The sequence below is a fragment of the Oncorhynchus keta genome, chromosome 17 (assembly GCF_023373465.1).
Source record: "Oncorhynchus keta strain PuntledgeMale-10-30-2019 chromosome 17, Oket_V2, whole genome shotgun sequence".
In the NCBI taxonomy this organism is placed as follows: Eukaryota; Metazoa; Chordata; class Actinopteri; order Salmoniformes; family Salmonidae; genus Oncorhynchus; species Oncorhynchus keta.
Window position 1 is genome coordinate 51,215,690 of NC_068437.1, and position 16,690 is coordinate 51,232,379.

The following is a 16,690-nucleotide window of genomic DNA, read 5'->3' on the forward strand; positions in this document are numbered from 1 at the left end:
TACTATAGTCAGGTACTATAGCCAGGTACTATAGCCAGGTACCATAGCCAGGTACTATAGTCAGGTACTATAGCCAGGTACCATAGCCAGGTACCATAGCCAGGTACTATAGTCAGGTACTGTAGTCAGGTACTATAGTCAGGTACTATAGCCAGGTACTATAGCCAGGTACCATAGCCAGGTACTATAGTCAGGTACTATAGTCAGGTACTATAGCCAGGTACCATAGCCAGGTACCGTAGCCAGGTACTGTAGTCAGGTACTGTAGTCAGGTACTGTAGTCAGGTACTGTAGTCAGGTACTATAACCAGGTACTATAGTCAGATTCTGTAGTCAGGTACTATAGTCAGATTCTGTAGTCAGGTACTGTAGCCAGGTACTATAGCCAGGTACTATAGCCAGGTACTATTGCCAGGTACTATTGCCAGGTACTATAGCCAGGTACTATAGCCAGGTACTATAGCCAGGTACTGTAGCCAGATTCTGTAGCCAGGTACTGTAGCCAGGTACTGTAGCCAGGTACTGAAGGCAGGGTACGTAGTTTTGAATCCAAATGATTTAATGCAGGTGTTAATCAAGTACTAAGATGTTTGTAGCATTGATAAAGAATGTGGTCCACTTACCGTGTCCTTGGGAAAGTCACAATTGGGGTTTGATTGAAGCGGAATCAGAAACTTAAACCCTTAGTGGCTCACAAGTACACAAACATTCAGCAGCTGTAGACTTGACTAGACACCCAAAATGACCTTGTTTTCCAAGTAACTAATGACAACACACAATCTGATCCTTAGCATTTATTGAATTTGATGAACGATGAAGTCATACAGTGTGACATAAGTTAGAAAATAAATACCCTTGCATATATCACAGACCATGTTTTTCCTCTGACGTCTGACAAGCCCAACATATCATAGTGTAATCCTCAATATACAACGTGATAAAATGACAAACATTGGAAAGTAGGCAAATGGATGACTTATAATACAAATATAAAGAGCAGGAGTGTATTCGATGAGGTTAAACGTTGACAACATTTCAGGTAGAAATATAACGAGTAGATCTGACAGGACTCAGTTCTACATGACAAACATACCTGATCTAGACAAAACATTTTTATGTATCTATAATATTATCTTTCTATAATGTTTTCTATGTTTCTCTCTGTATTGTTTGTGAAGGGCCCATCAGGAAGCACTTCACTGTTAGTCTACAGCTGTTGTTTACCAAGCACTTCACTGTTAGTCTACAGCTGTTGTTTACCAAGCATGTGACAAATAACATTGGGTTGGATTTTGAACCCCGGGAGTTAACAGTCAAACCCCGGGAGTTAACAGTCAAACCCCGGGAGTTAACAGTCAAACCCCGGGAGTTAACAGTCAAACCCCGGGAGTTAACAGTCAAACCCCGGGAGTTAACAGTCAAACCCCGGGAGTTAACAGTCAAACCCCAGGAGTTAACAGTCTCTCTTGTCTCTGAGATGCTCGGTCACATTCCCATAGCGTCCAATAGGTTTTCTATCGGTTGTTATAGATATCTTATAGGATCACATTTCTTATATAGATGCACAGTGGTAGCATGCTAAAAGGCACCCTTGATCACCAGGGGCCATAGGACTCTAGTGCACTACTTTTAACCACCAGGGGCCATAGGACTAGTGCACTACTTTTGACCTACTTTTGAAAAGTAGTGCACTATAGAGGGAATAGGGTGCCATTTCAGACACAAATAATGTCTGACGGACAGACGGTAAGAGAACTGTCATCAAACAGGAACTAGTCACCTCTCATCACCATTCTAACACGCTGATGAGAACGGGCGCGTGCCTCAGGACACGCAGGTTGAAATATCAAAACGAATTCTGAACCAACGACATCATTTTTGGAGACATGTCGAAAAGCATTAAACATATATGCCAATTTAGCTAGCTTGCTGTTGCTAGATCATTTGTCCTGGGATATAAACATTTGGTTGTTATTTTACCTGAAATGCACAAGGTCCTCTACTCAGACAATGGATCCACAGATAAAACGGTCAACCGAGTTTAGTAGAAACAATCTCTCCTCCTTCAGGCTTCTTATTCTTCTTTGGACTTTATATGGGGGTTGGCAACCAACTTTAAGGTGCATTACCACCACCGACTGGAGTGTGGACCTCAGTTCATCTTTCAATCACCCACGTGGGTATATGATCCTAAATACCAATGACAAGATGGTAGAGGCGGGACTTGCAGCGCGTCAAAACGTCACAAATGGAACCAAGATCTATTTTAGCGCCTGGCTACGCAGACGCTCGTTGACGCGCATCTGCAGTGTGTCTGCAATGATTGAATAACATGTATGTGTACATTTATTTTGTAACGCTCGCACTCGCTCGCTCAGCATGTTAGTAAAGAGAGGTTTGAACGTATAGCCTGGTCACAGGTTTGTTTGTGCTGTATAGCCAACTCCTATGATTGTTGTCATTGGTAATTGCCGTGTTTGGCCTGACAATGAGCATATAGTTGGCAAGACAGCGCAAACAGATCTGAGACCAGGCTAGTTTGAACATGGAGTGATGTTAATACTTACATCAGAACTGATCAGATTCAGTACATAGTGTTGCCATACTGTAGCAAGCACCAATCAGAACGCACGTCTGGTCTGAGATGAAAACGTTTCTTTAGCATACAGTAAAAAATGTCTAAAATACATTCAAAATAAAGGAAAATGTTTGATATAGAAGCCTTTGGTTTAGATGAAAGCAAGGGTTTTCTTTAAAAGATGCAACCGCTATTATAATTGATCTACAGTTTGAAAAGGTTTTTAAGCTCATGCAGTCTTCTGTTAACCATGCAGTTTTTGGTTGCCATAGAGATATGTATTCATTATCTATTGGTTGGTTTTCAGTGATGGGAGTTTGGAAACTCTCTTAAATGGTGTGGTTTGTTTGGATGGGTTTTCCCATGTTTCTTTAAATTAAATAAAAAGACTATCCATACATCTTGATGCTAACAGTTGTTTGTTGTCCGGTACAGTGAATTGTCAGTACAGTAAATTGACAGTACAGTAAATTGTCAGTACAGTAAATTGTCAGTACAGTAAATTGTCAGTACAATAAATTGACAGTACAGTAAATTGACAGTACAGTAAATTGACAGTACAGTAAATTGACAGTATAGTAAATTGTCAGTACAGTAAATTGACAGTACAGTAAATTGACAGTACAGTAAATTGTCAGTGCAGTGAATTGTCAGTACAGTAAATTGACAGTACAGTAAATTCACAGTATAGTGAATTGTCAGTACAGTAAATTGACAGTATAGTGAATTGTCAGTACGGTAAATTGTCAGTACGGTAAATTGACAGTACAGTAAATTGACAGTATAGTGAATTGTCAGTGCAGTGAATTGTCAGTACAGTAAATTGACAGTACAGTAAATTCACAGTATAGTGAATTGTCAGTACAGTAAATTGACAGTATAGTGAATTGTCAGTACGGTAAATTGTCAGTACGGTAAATTGACACTACAGTAAATTGACAGTATAGTGAATTGTCAGTGCAGTGAATTGTCAGTACAGTAAATTGACAGTACAGTAAATTCACAGTATAGTGAATTGTCAGTACAGTAAATTGACAGTATAGTGAATTGTCAGTACGATAAATTGTCAGTACGGTAAATTGACAGTACAGAAAATTGTCAATACAGTAAATTGACAGTACAGTAAATTGACAGTATAGTGAATTGTCAGTACAGTAAATTGTCAGTACAGTAAATTGACAGTGCAGTGAATTGACAGTATAGTGAATTGTCAGTACAGTAAATTGACAGTACAGTAAATTGACAGTATAGTGAATTGTAAGTACAGTAAATTGTCAGTACAGTAAATTGACAGTATAGTGAATTGTCAGTGCAGTAAATTGTCAGTACAGTAAATTGATAACAATAGTACTTCAGTTTAATCATCATGGCTTGGCAAAGGAACACATTATTATTGTCTTTGATATTTCAGCATATTCTGTCATGTTCTTCCTAAAATTATCATTGTTTCCACGTCATTTCAATGAAATGACTTTGAACCAATGTAGAAGTGACCTTGAATTGACTGACGTCTGTGCCCAGTGGGAACCAATCGTAGTATAGTGACAAAGAAAACAAAAAAATAAGATGCACAATAAAAAACATAGATATCATTGGTTTTGACATGTTGCTCGCAATACTCCATTTGACAGTGTTTCTTTCTTCGTTTTAGATATAGTTTACTTTTACTTGAGTTTCTCTGAATGGTATTTTTAATAGACCTCACTCGTTTTTCTTTTGAATTGCAAACAAACCTACATAGGCACCATCTCAGACTCTCGTTCACACTAAATTCACACTAAATACACAGCCCTTCAATCCTGTGGGAGGGTGCTACCGGCTACTTTGCTGTGTTTGTCAACACAACGTCCTCACTGGAAAACTACTCCAGGTAAACCTATGAGGTCGACGGGGATTGGATGGCCACTGTACAATACCTATATTTGGCCATTTCATAGGTTTTCTATGCTTAGTGTTAGGACAGGGTCATGTTCATTAGACACCAAATAAAATAAACCGCTCTCAACTGAAGTGAAATGGGGAGATTGACTGGGGATTGACTCTCTGTCCAATAAGAAACTCAAAATGTTCTTGTTTTAAAAATGTTTTCCTTAATGAACATGACCCAGATGTTAACTTTGGTGTTTAACCTTTAACCCCACTGACCTTCATGAAATCAAAGAATACAAACAACATACACAGACAGCCATGTTGTAAATATCGGTAAAGAGATCAAGACCATCTGTCTTCTCCATATCTTTTTAAAATAGATTAATTAATATCTTATTTTACAAAAGTTTCTAAGAAACAGGTACCTGTAATTATATTGCTATAAGAATGCATTGTTTTAAAATATGTTTTATAGAACAGTTAAATGCATAGCACCATGCATAGATTGCCCTGGATGTACAGGTATTGTGACGTGAGGGGTTTCGCATGGGTTCCCTCAAACTTGCATGTCACTAGCTACCACAGCCACAAATTCAAAGGTTTAGCCATACTTATGACTATGTGGCTGGGGTAACTAGAGACGGCCCTCAACCTCACTGTGAACTGTTGCATCATGGGTATTTGGTGGAACAGGATATATTTTGTCCAACCACTATTCTGGGCCATAAGAGAAACCACATATGGTAAAAACACATCATTTACCTGATGGTCAGCTAGCTACTGTACATGGTAGATATACTTTTTATGTATAAACCCACTTCAACCACTCCAGTACCCCTGCACATTGAATAAGGTATTGGCATTGGCATGTATATACTTGCATTCTCTTGTTTCTTTAACTCACATCGTAGTTCTTGTGTGGATTATTATTTAAATGTTTCATTCTATTAGAATCTACTGTATCTATTATTATTATCACTGTGTTATTGGGAAATTGCTCTCAAGGTGAGAATTTTACTATACTGTTTTACAGTGGTTGTATCTTGTCAAAGCGGCAGATAAACATTGACACCTGAAACTTGAGATGCGATAGACACTTTGTATTGGCTGTATCTGGGAGATTCCGTGTCTGTTCTTAAGACGTGATGACATTCTCTTGGTCAGAAACCCTGAAAATCCCTGACTCAGAAGTAACACTTATTGTATATATTGAACTGATGAGTGACCTGAAGTGACATCTACGAAGGCTCTCTGCTAGACAGACACATTCTACGTGTGCGGCCTTTTCGCCAAACAATGTGTAAATTAGCCTGCTTTACCAAACAATGTGTAAATTAGCCTGCTTTACCAAACAATGTGTACATTAGCCTGCTTTACCAAACAATGTGTACATTAGCCTGCTTTACCAAACAATGTGTACATTAGCCTGCTTTACCAAACAATGTGTACATTAGCCTGCTTAACCAAACAATGTGTACATTAGCCTGCTTTATCAAACAATGTGTACATTAGCCTGCTTAACCAAACAATGTGTACATTAGCCTGCTTTACCAAACAATGTGTACATTAGCCTGCTTTACCAAACAATGTGTACATTAGCCTGCTTAACCAAACAATGTGTACATTAGCCTGCTTTACCAAACAATGTGTACATTAGCCTGCTTAACCAAACAATGTGTACATTAGCCTGCTTAACCAAACAATGTGTACATTAGCCTGCTTTACCAAACAATGTGTACATTAACCTGCTTTACCAAACAATGTGTACATTAGCCTGTTTTATTCAAACAATGTGTACATTAGCCTGCTTTGCCAGCTTGCTGTTAGTCCGCTAAGAACCTTGTCACACTGTCGTGGAGACCCGAAAGGAAACACGGTCCAGTCCTTTTCCTCCAGGTAACATCCAGTCATACATCTTTAGCTATGTTGATGTGTGGGCGTCATTACGTCTGTTGTGTGTCATCCCTCGACTTCAGTGGCACAAACATTTCCTGGAGTGATACCAGTGTCATGCCTTGATTCTAAATGGATTTGGATTATGACAGCCAAAATGTTGCTTAAACAACATGACAGCATTCACAAAGCATTAGTAAGCTTTGCTGAAAGCTGGAAGACACAATGATGAAATACAATATGTAGATATTGAGCAAATTGAACTAGCAAAGACTGTGGAGCCTTTTATAATTTGCTTATAATGCCCAGGGTGTAAAAAAAAAATATTTTGACTTAAAACTCCCTGGGTACTTCATTGTCCTTCTGCGACAGATACACACAGAAATATAATTACTAGAATGGGCATTTCTCATCAATGAAGTGTGGCACACTTTTCAGGCAATCACAGATATAATTAGACAGGATAGTTCTATGACGTCATAGCAGTGGTGTAAAGTACTACTTAAGTTGTTTTTTTTGGGGGGGTATCTGTACTTTATTTTACTATTTATATTTTTGGACTACTTTTACTTTAACTTCACTACATTCCTAAAGAAAATGATGTACTTTTTTACATACATTTTCCCTGACACCCAAAAGTACTCGTTACATTTTAAATGCTTAGCAGGACAGAAATGGTCCAATTCACGTACTTCTTAAGGGAACATCCCTGGTCATCTCTACTGCCTTTGACCTGGCGAAATCACTAAACACAAATGCTTTGTTTCTGAATGATGTCTGAGTGTTGGACAGTGCCCCTGGCTATCTGTACATTTAAAAAAAAACATGAACAATTGTGCCATCTGGTTTGCTTAATATAAGTAATTTTAAATTATTTATACTTTTACTTTTGATACTATAACCAAATAGTTTTTGACTTTTACTCAAGTATTATTTTACTGGGTGACTTTCACTTTTGCATGAGTAAGTTCCTTTTAAGGTTCCTTGACTTTTACTCAAGTAGGGTACTGGGTACTTTTTCCACCACTGCGTAATAGTATCAAACCTGCATTGCTTCTCAACTGTCACACCAAATAATCCAAATGGTTACCCTGCACCTCAGAAACTGCTGCCCTATCTACATAGTCATGGAACACTGGTCACTTTAATCATGTCTGTACACACCATTCTGTATAACTACTGCTGTACACACCTTTTCTATTCATATACTGTCCATACTGTCTATACACACCATTGCTAGGTAATATTGCACTGTTGGCGATAGAAACATAAACATTTCGCTGCACCTGCGATAACGTTTGTTAAATATGTGTACGTGACCAATACAATTTGATTTGATTTGAAACCAAACCACTTGTATTAACATGTTTTTTCGAGAATCAGCCAGTCTATATCATTATGCTCTGGTCTACTCTGCTACTACAGATGCAGGATCTTAATTTGAGCTAGTTTTCTACAGCAGGAAATAATTTTGCAGCAACAAGAAATGTGGATTATAATTAATTGGCATTTTTTGTAAGGGTTGATACATTTTACATTAGGGCAAATCAAATCTGACATTTTTAAAGCAGAAATTACAAACTTTAAAAGCCTTTTTAAACCTTGAATACACCACAAGTTTGCATTTCCTGCCATGCAGGAAAATTATCATTAACAAAAGATGGATCAAATTAAGATCCTACATCTGTATAGAAATTTGTGTTTCTTTTCTTTTTTGATTATGCATAGCTTGGAAGGAAAAGGGATAGGGTTAAGGGTGCTAGAGTATATTTTAAGTGCTTCTAACAATTCAGCATCTGGGCCTGTAATCACAAAGTGTCTCAGAGTAGGAGCGCAGCTCTAGGATCATATTAGCCTTTTAGATCAGAATGAATAAGATTACATGGACATTGGGAGACCTGATCTTAGATCTGCGCTCCTACTCTGAGGCACTTTGTAAGTGCAGGCCCTGATGACCACAGCCTAGTCCACTAAAAGGCCATTTTTCATGTTGTGGAAGAAGTAAGCTCTGCTCTGCATCGATATAGCCTGCTTTGCAGCTCTGCCTGGCTAGGAGTCTGGCTTCAGTTCTGCAGTGAGTTCTGCAGTAACCTCACTGAGGTAGACACGCAAGACTTATGGCACATAAATCAATAGCAACAATGCAATGCAAAGCAAATGCAAAGCAATGGATATTCCCTTTGGATTTGAAGTGGTGCATGGCTGAAGAAACATAAAGCACAGGAGGATGGCTGGTTCCAGGAAGAGCAGAAGTGCATCATGAGGACAACAATGTTGAGTTGTTCTAGAATCTTGTTCTAGAATCTTGGGTAAAGTCAATCCTGGGTCATGTTGGTAATGGACTTCCATGGTTGTTTTCACTGAACATTCTCTCACTGTATTAATAACCATCATCATCATCCACATCAATAACAGCATTAATAACAGCATTAATAACAGCATATTGCGGAAACAAGATCTTCTGCACCTGATCTGTTCAACATGTATTTATGTTGTAGGCTATATACACAGAGGCACTTTCACTGAACCTGTTGCATGGTGAGAGGGGTAAAGGCACTAGCAACTAAAGTGCAAAATAATGATTTGCAATATTTATTAAACAAACGCTAATTTCATTCAAATTAGAGCTATTTCGATTGTTTTGTTTGTGAAAATAAACAAACGTCCCTAAATTTAGTGGTGAAATGGAAGACATGACTCATAATATGTTTACTTTTTCTTTGTTCAAAGAAGGTCCATGCACTGCACTATTGAAGTAATACTGTAATACTTGGTGCGTATTTAGGAGAATATGCATTTTTGATAATAGGTATTTATTCTGCTTCTTTGATCGAGAACGTTTTAAGTCTGAACCCCGGAGTTGGGTTTGGATATACTGTATTTTGTCACATTTCAGAAACGTTTCTTTTTAAATGACCCACGTTTCGTTTCCATGACAGTATGAGACACTATTCAGTGTCTGTAACTGCAACAAGCTGAATACTGACGTCATGCATTAGATATACTAGTATACACAGTATCTAGTCGATAGGCCGTAATGCAGGTTGATTTTTCTCATGCTATGATCTTAGTTTAGTTACTGTTTCCCTTACGATTTTTAACATTCACTCCCTAGATACTTCTAAACGATTAGCATTTTGAAATGAAAAACCTATTTGAAACCAGTACTGCACTCTCAGTGAAACAAAAGCATAAATGGGTGGAAGAATCGAATGAAGGCATAAGGGGGATGCAAATATCCAAAATATGTTTTTCTCCATTATTATGAGGTTATGTCTCATCAACACGCATGCCAATATCAACATGTATGGAGAGTTTCTAAACATGCTCATGTGAAGCTCTTTTGTTATATAATTGTGCTGTCTTGCATTTAAAGGGCTAAAATCCCATTGAATCACTTAGTGATATCATAATTACAGCATCTTACTGCTGGAAAATAGCAGCATTGCGGATGTCCGTATCCTAGATCCTCCTCGTCATCATCCAACCCAGGAGATCAGCGATCAGTCTTTTTCCTGGGCGCTTTGCTGGATAGTAAATCCTTTGATGACAGAGGGGTAGAGGAGTAGCCTCTCTGACTTCGGGCGAGGCGTCGCTCGATCCAACCACTGCCTGACTGCTACAGATGCTGACTTGCGTCCCTCTCTCTCTCTCTCTCTCTCTGCAGGCAGCAGAGCATATTTCTGATGCATTTTCTCCTTGATGCATTGTGCAACTTGCTGAAATGTTATCTGTAATCCATGCATTACATTTTAATTACGACGCCTGGCTTCGTCTGATAAAGACAGATATGTCCTCGTGAGTGCTGTTGATTAGTGTTCCTCCAAGGACGCCCGCATTTGCTTGTTAAATAGAAGTTGTTTCTTTTTTCTTTTTCAATACTTATTTAAAGGATCATTTTAGAATAATGAATTTACTCTATCTATGTGTTATATTCTCTAGTAACAGCTTCATTTTCTTTTTTCTCCCTGTAATAATTACTTTCAAATTGCTGCGCATGGTTGTTGTTGTAATGCTAGAACGCTTATAGGAGGCGAATGAAGCTTTCAGACCTGATGGTCTAGTGCAGTTAACATGTGACGGCATCATTTAAGTCCCGTGGTGTCTAATTCTACACATCTGTGAGCAGCTTGCTTTTATTTACACAGTTTTGGTTGGCTATAGTGCAATTGCCAGTTCTGAGGTTTGCCTCTCTAAAATTGTCGATGCTATTATTTATATCTCCATCAATCTCCATGTACTCTGATTTGCTGACAGTGGATGAGCTACGGCGACTAGAATTGCTTTCACTAATGTTTGGTTCACTAACGTTTAAGAGTTGGGCCTGCTCCTCTCCCTCGGTCTCCCTGTGGTAGAAGTAGTTGAAGTTGGACACAATGACAGGCACTGGGAGCGCAATCGTCAACACACCAGCTATGGCACAAAGGGAGCCCACTATCTTACCCCCTATAGTGACAGGCACCATGTCCCCATAGCCCACAGTTGTCATAGATACCACGGCCCACCAGAAGGCTTCTGGGATGCTGCCGAAGTGCGACCCTTTCTCCTCGGCCTCTGCGAAATACACCGCGCTGGAGAACAGGATGACTCCAATGAAGAGGAAGAAGATCAGCAATCCGAGCTCGCGCATACTGGCCTTGAGGGTCTGTCCCAGGATCTGCAATCCTTTGGAGTGTCGTGACAGCTTGAAGATTCTAAACACTCTGACCAAACGGATCACCCTGAGGATGGCCAGAGATGTTGCCTGCTCCCCCATGCCCTCGTCCTGGTCTTCGGGGTCCTCAGCCAGCTCCGTTCCCAGTGTGATGAAGTAAGGAATGATGGCCACTATATCAATAATGTTCATCATGTTTTTGGAGAAGACCGCCTTACTTGGACACGCAAAAAAACGCACCAACAACTCAAACGAGAACCAGATAATGCAAAGAGTTTCAATAATGAAGAAGGGATCGGTTAGGATGTTTGGTTTGTAGAAAAAAGTATGGTTCCCTACAGTCTTAAACCGACCCCTAGGGTCTTCTTTCAAGTCAGGTAAAGTCTCTAAACAAAAGATGACTATAGAAATCAGAATGACCATAACAGATACTATAGCAATCCCTCTGGCTGGACCGGAGCTCTCTGGGTGCTCAAAAAGCAGCCAGATCTGACGCTGGAATTCCTTCTCAGGTAAAGGACGTTCTTCCTCCCTAACGAAGCCCTCGTCCTCACGGAATTTCTCCATGGCATCCACTCCCAACTCATAAAACTTGATCTCTTCGGAGAACATGTCCAACGGGACGTTGACGGGCCTTCTCAGCCTACCGCCGGACTGGTAATAGTAGAGGATGGCATCGAAACTGGGACGGTTTCTATCAAAGAAATACTCGTTTCTCAGGTGGTCAAAGTAGCGCATCCTCTTCTTGGGGTTGCCTAGCAATGTCTCGGGGAACTGGGAGAGAGTTTTGAGTTGTGTCTCGAACCGCATCCCTGCTATGTTGATGACCACCCTCTCGCAGCAGTCGTGGTCTTCGTGGTCGGGGGGGTACGAGTCCTGCGGGTGCCCCGGCACTGCCACGGTCTCGTCCATGTTATCTCCTGCCACTACGGTCATCTTGTAGCTCGAATTCGGGAGCTCTGTTGCAGCAGGAGTTGTGGAATTCCTGTTATCTGGTTAATCTGATTGAACAGGCGGCATTCGGGTTTTGGCAGAATACAATTTCCTTCTCCTCTCTTCTTCTTCTCCCCCTATTTCTTGTGCTAGTCCCCAGACAGGGGGGGTATAACTTGCTTTGCCTCAGTGCGGCTCCACTGCGGTTCTGGCTGACTCAACCATTGCTGCTCTCCGCTGCTGCTGCTGCTGCTGCCTCTGTCACACAGTCAGAGAGAGAAAAAAAGAGAAAATAATGGATCTTAGGAGCAGTGGAGATGTATGCTGGCTCAGCAATTTCTGCCATTTATTTATTTATTTGGCCTCTAGGCTACACTGTTTATTTATCAGCGTTTAAAAAGGAAAACTATATTGTTTTATTGGTGATAATCTAGACAAAGCAATCGGCTATGCATATTGTATTTGACAGGGTTAAATGTCATATAATTGCACCACTTTATATGCATGTTTTCTCACATAACACTGTTTGAAACTTGCCTCACGCAAATAATGAAGTGTTAAATACACTAAAAGTAACAGTCTATAAATGGCCTAATAGTAATAGATAACAATAGCCTTGGAAGTATTCCTCTTGACCCTAAACCTCAAATGACAGACAGACAGACAGAGTGCACCAGTTTCAAGGCTTACCTCAGGATGATCGTGAAGGAATCCTGACGGAATGCGTCTTGTCCGCGACTCAGCACAGTCATTCAACGCTAGGACATCCTGGACATCCGGAGAGTTGTTGTCATGTGTTAATACATTAACACTTTACGTTGCACCCCACCGCGACACATTGGAGCTTTCCTCTGTGCAGCGTCAGATCGCCCTGGTAGGCTAAAACTCTCAAGGCATCACTGTCTGAGCCGTTCGTCTCGGATAACTTAAATGTCTTATTTGTCTACATCTTGATCCAGTCGTCTCTTCTTCACATTCGATGTAAAATCACGCGGGAGTCGGAGGAGAAACGTGAAGATGGAAAAAACGGAGAAAAAGTCACTGTAAACAGCAACGTCTGTAGCCGCTTGTGCGGTTGGGCACTTCGGACTGAACAGCTTATACCGCAGGAGAAAGTATTATTCTGCCATTCAGGGGGGAGATACATTAAGGGGCAATAAGTGAACCCTTACCATTTTCAGACATTACCGCATCAGCAGAAATGTCCTGTTACGAGTAGCCTAGACAAGATGACGGGCATTCTGGGATGTGTTTTACCTCGAGCCGGCACACTGTTGAGAGGGGATGGAGACTGGAGGTGCTCAAATAGAGGGAGGAATCGATTATGTGAAGAGAGAATTATTTCTTAATAATGGTTCAGCATATTGTTGTTAGGTATTTCACATGCAAGGAGAGTGGAGGTGGAGAGAAAGTGGAGTATGTGTGCGTGTGTGTGTTTTGAGTTTCAGGGTGGTGGGGCGGGGGTGAGCGTGGGAGAGGGAGAGAGAAGGAGGGAGGGAGGAGAGCGCGGTTCGACGCAATGCAGACCGGCTATACTAAAGCACGCTGCCACGAGTTCTCTCTACACCACAAAAGCAAGAGCATTGTGTGTGCCAGCATTGGCGTAATATCTGCTCTTCTGAAGGAAGGGTTATGAGCCAGCTAGTACATTAATAATTATTTCCCAACCAATCAACAATGGTCCTAATGATAGGCTACTGATAAATTAACTTAAACTACAGTAATGAATTCATACAGTTTACATGTTTCTCTCTCAACTTCGCAGTTGTTCATACTCTCCTCTCAGCTCAATTCTGTGAGTGGCCACTGACCGGAAAGAGCGGTTGCGGTACAGACCATTTCAGCAGGAGTGCCTGTTTCAGCACCATGGACAGCGGTCTCGAGCAGCGCGTCTCCGACCAGAGCGCGCTCGACCATTATCCTGACCACCTACCCCCTGCCCTTCCTAGTGCATGGCGCAATATTATGTTGTTGTTACTGTCAATATAATCGATAGGACAATTGAAAACAGGCATGTTACTGATTTAAGATATATCTGTTTCAAGTTGCTGTGAGTTCATTTAATGAACTTTTTTTTTAGAAGGCCTGCATTAGTGAATGTTAGGAGGTGTCTGATCATTAATAAGCCAATAACTAACTATTTCGCGTCACCCTCGATGATTTTATGAAATTTTCTTTTGATATGTGTATTTTTTTAAATTGATCTAATTAACATACCAAATTCGAAAAATATATAGGGTCATAACTTTTGGATTTTATGGATGTAATAAACCGAATAAACAAAACATATATGATAATTTACAAAGCATGATTAATTGCACATACTGTAGAAGTAGGCCTATAGGCATAAATACACCAATGCCCATGTGCCAATGTATCCAGCAGATGAAGCTAATTGTATCAATATCCCACAACTCAATATTTATTACCACACATTGTAATTTCATCACATCTGTGTAGCTTTATCGATATATCCATTAGGAACGAGTCTGGGATTAATGTTACAACTCAAATAGTGTTGTGTAGGCCTAGCATTAAAATGTAAAATTCGTTTTGTGAGTTAGGCCACCTATTTCATTCGAAATTACAATTGCAAATCAACAATATTATTTTTTAGGACGTTACAGTCAACCGAGCACTCAGCAATAGGGAAGGCAGCTATGGACATGATCTATTGACAATCCATTGATAGACATTAAGGAAAACATCAATTGTAGTGAGCTCGAATATCATTAATAAGAAATGAACCATATTCCCAACCCTCCCTCTCTGCACAACACATCTCCATGACACTCTCTCCATGATATTACCATCACCTAATCACTGACATAGTATTACATGATCAAACAGATGTATAATACATTGTATTGCAGCTTATCTTGTGGTTGTTATGAAGCACAACGCACACATCTGACACCAGCATTACTGTATGTGACATATGAGAATGGAACTGGGAGGGATCAAGCCCACTCCCTGTAAAGCTCAGCTGTCTAGGTACCATTGTGCATAACACTCCAAATCCATTAGTAATTTTACAGAGAGGGAAGACCGGTGTGTTTTTTACACTATTCTCTTTTCTCTGGATCTCTCTGTCTCTCTTTCTCTCTCTCTCTCTCTCTTTCTCTCTCTCTCTCTGTCTCTCTCTTTCTCTCTCTCTCTCTCTCTGTCTCTCTCTCTCTGTCTCTGTCTCTCTCTCTCTCTCTCTGTCTCTCTCTCTCTCTCTCTCTGTCTCTCTCTCTGTCTCTCTCTGTCTCTCTCTCTCTCTGTCTCTATAACTCTCTCTGTCTCTCTCTCTGTCTCTGTCTCTCTGTCTCTCTCTCACTGTCTCTCTCTCTCTCTGTCTCTATAACTCTCTCTGCCTCTCTCTCTCTCTCTCTCTCTCTCTCTCTGTCTCTCTGTCTCTCTCTCTCTCTCTCTCTCTCTCTCTCTCTCTCTCTCTCTCTCTCTCTCTCTCTCTCTCTCTCTCTCTCTCTCTCTCTCTCAATTCAATTCAATGGGATTTATTAGATTTATGTTTGTTGACATTGCCAAAGTAAGTCAAATAGCTAATAAACAAAAGTGAAAATAAACCATATTTAAATGAACAGTAAACAAAAGTTTGGAAGTTTATTAAAATTGGGTTTATTTTCTAGTTCTTTGTGGATCTGTGTAATCTGAGGGAATTGTGTCTCTGATATGGTCATACATTTGGCAGGAGGTTAGGAAGTGCAGCTCAGTTTCCACCTCATTGTGTGGGCAGTGTGCACATAGCCTGTCTTCTCTTGAGAGCCAGGTCTGCCTACGGCGGCCTCTCTCAAAAGCAAGGCTATGCTCACTGAGTCTGTACATAGTTAAAGCTTTCCTTAATTTTGTGTCAGTCACAGTGGTCAGGTATTCTGCCACTGTGTACTCTCTTTTTAGGGCCAAATAGCATTCTAGTTTGCTCAGTTTATTTGTTAATTCTTTCCAATGTGTCAAGTAATTATTTTGTGTACACAGAGGATCATTTTGCAGTCTCAATTTGGTGTTTGTCCCATTTTGTGAATTCTTGGTTGGTGAGCGGACCCCGGACTTCACAACCATAAAGGGTTCTATAACCGATTCAAGTATTTTTAGCCAGATCCTAATTGGTATGTCAAATTTTATGTTCCTTTTGATGACATGGAAGGCCTTTCTTGCCTTGTCTCTTAGATCGTTCACAGCTTTGTGGAAATGACCTGTGGCGCTGGTGTTTAGGCCGAGGTATGCATCGTTTTTTGTGGGATCTAGGGCAACGGTGTCTAGATGGAATTTGTATTTGTGGTCCTGGTAACTGGACCTTTTTTGGAACACAATGTTTACTGTCAGGGCCCAGGTCTGACAGAATCTGTGCAGAATATCTAGGTGCTGCTATAGGCCCTCCTTGGTTGGGGACAAAAGCACTAGATCATCAGCAAACAGTGGACATTTGACTTCAGATTTTAGTAGGGTGAGGCCAGGTGCAGCAGTCTGTTCTTGTGCCCTTACCAATTTGTTGATATATATGTTGAGGTTGGGTCTCAAGCTGCATCCCTGTATCATCCCACGGCCCTATGGAAAGAAATTAGTGTTTTTTGCCCATTTTAACCGCAGACTTGTTGTTTGTGTACATGGTTTTTACAATGTCTATGTTTTTCCAACAACACCACTTTTCATCAATTTCTATAGAAGACCCTCATGCCATATTGAGTCAAAAGCTTTTTTGAAATCAACAAAGAATGAGAAGACCCCCCCATTGGTAGTTAATATTAAAACAAAATATGAGG

The 16,690-nt window shown here is 40.4% G+C and overlaps 1 protein-coding gene across 1 annotated transcript; it reads right to left on the minus strand.

The window, feature by feature from the left end:
- Nucleotides 1–787: 787 nt before the first annotated feature.
- Nucleotides 788–13,265, minus strand: LOC118395993 (potassium voltage-gated channel subfamily A member 1-like). The gene is made up of 2 exons (XM_035790124.2): nucleotides 12,618–13,265; nucleotides 788–12,185 (listed from the first exon to the last, which is right to left on the minus strand). The coding sequence occupies exon 2, from the start codon at nucleotides 11,928–11,930 to the stop codon at nucleotides 10,452–10,454; it is 1,479 nt and encodes a 492-aa protein (XP_035646017.1). The 5' UTR covers nucleotides 11,931–12,185; nucleotides 12,618–13,265; the 3' UTR covers nucleotides 788–10,451.
- Between the last annotated feature and the right edge of the window lie 3,425 nt (nucleotides 13,266–16,690).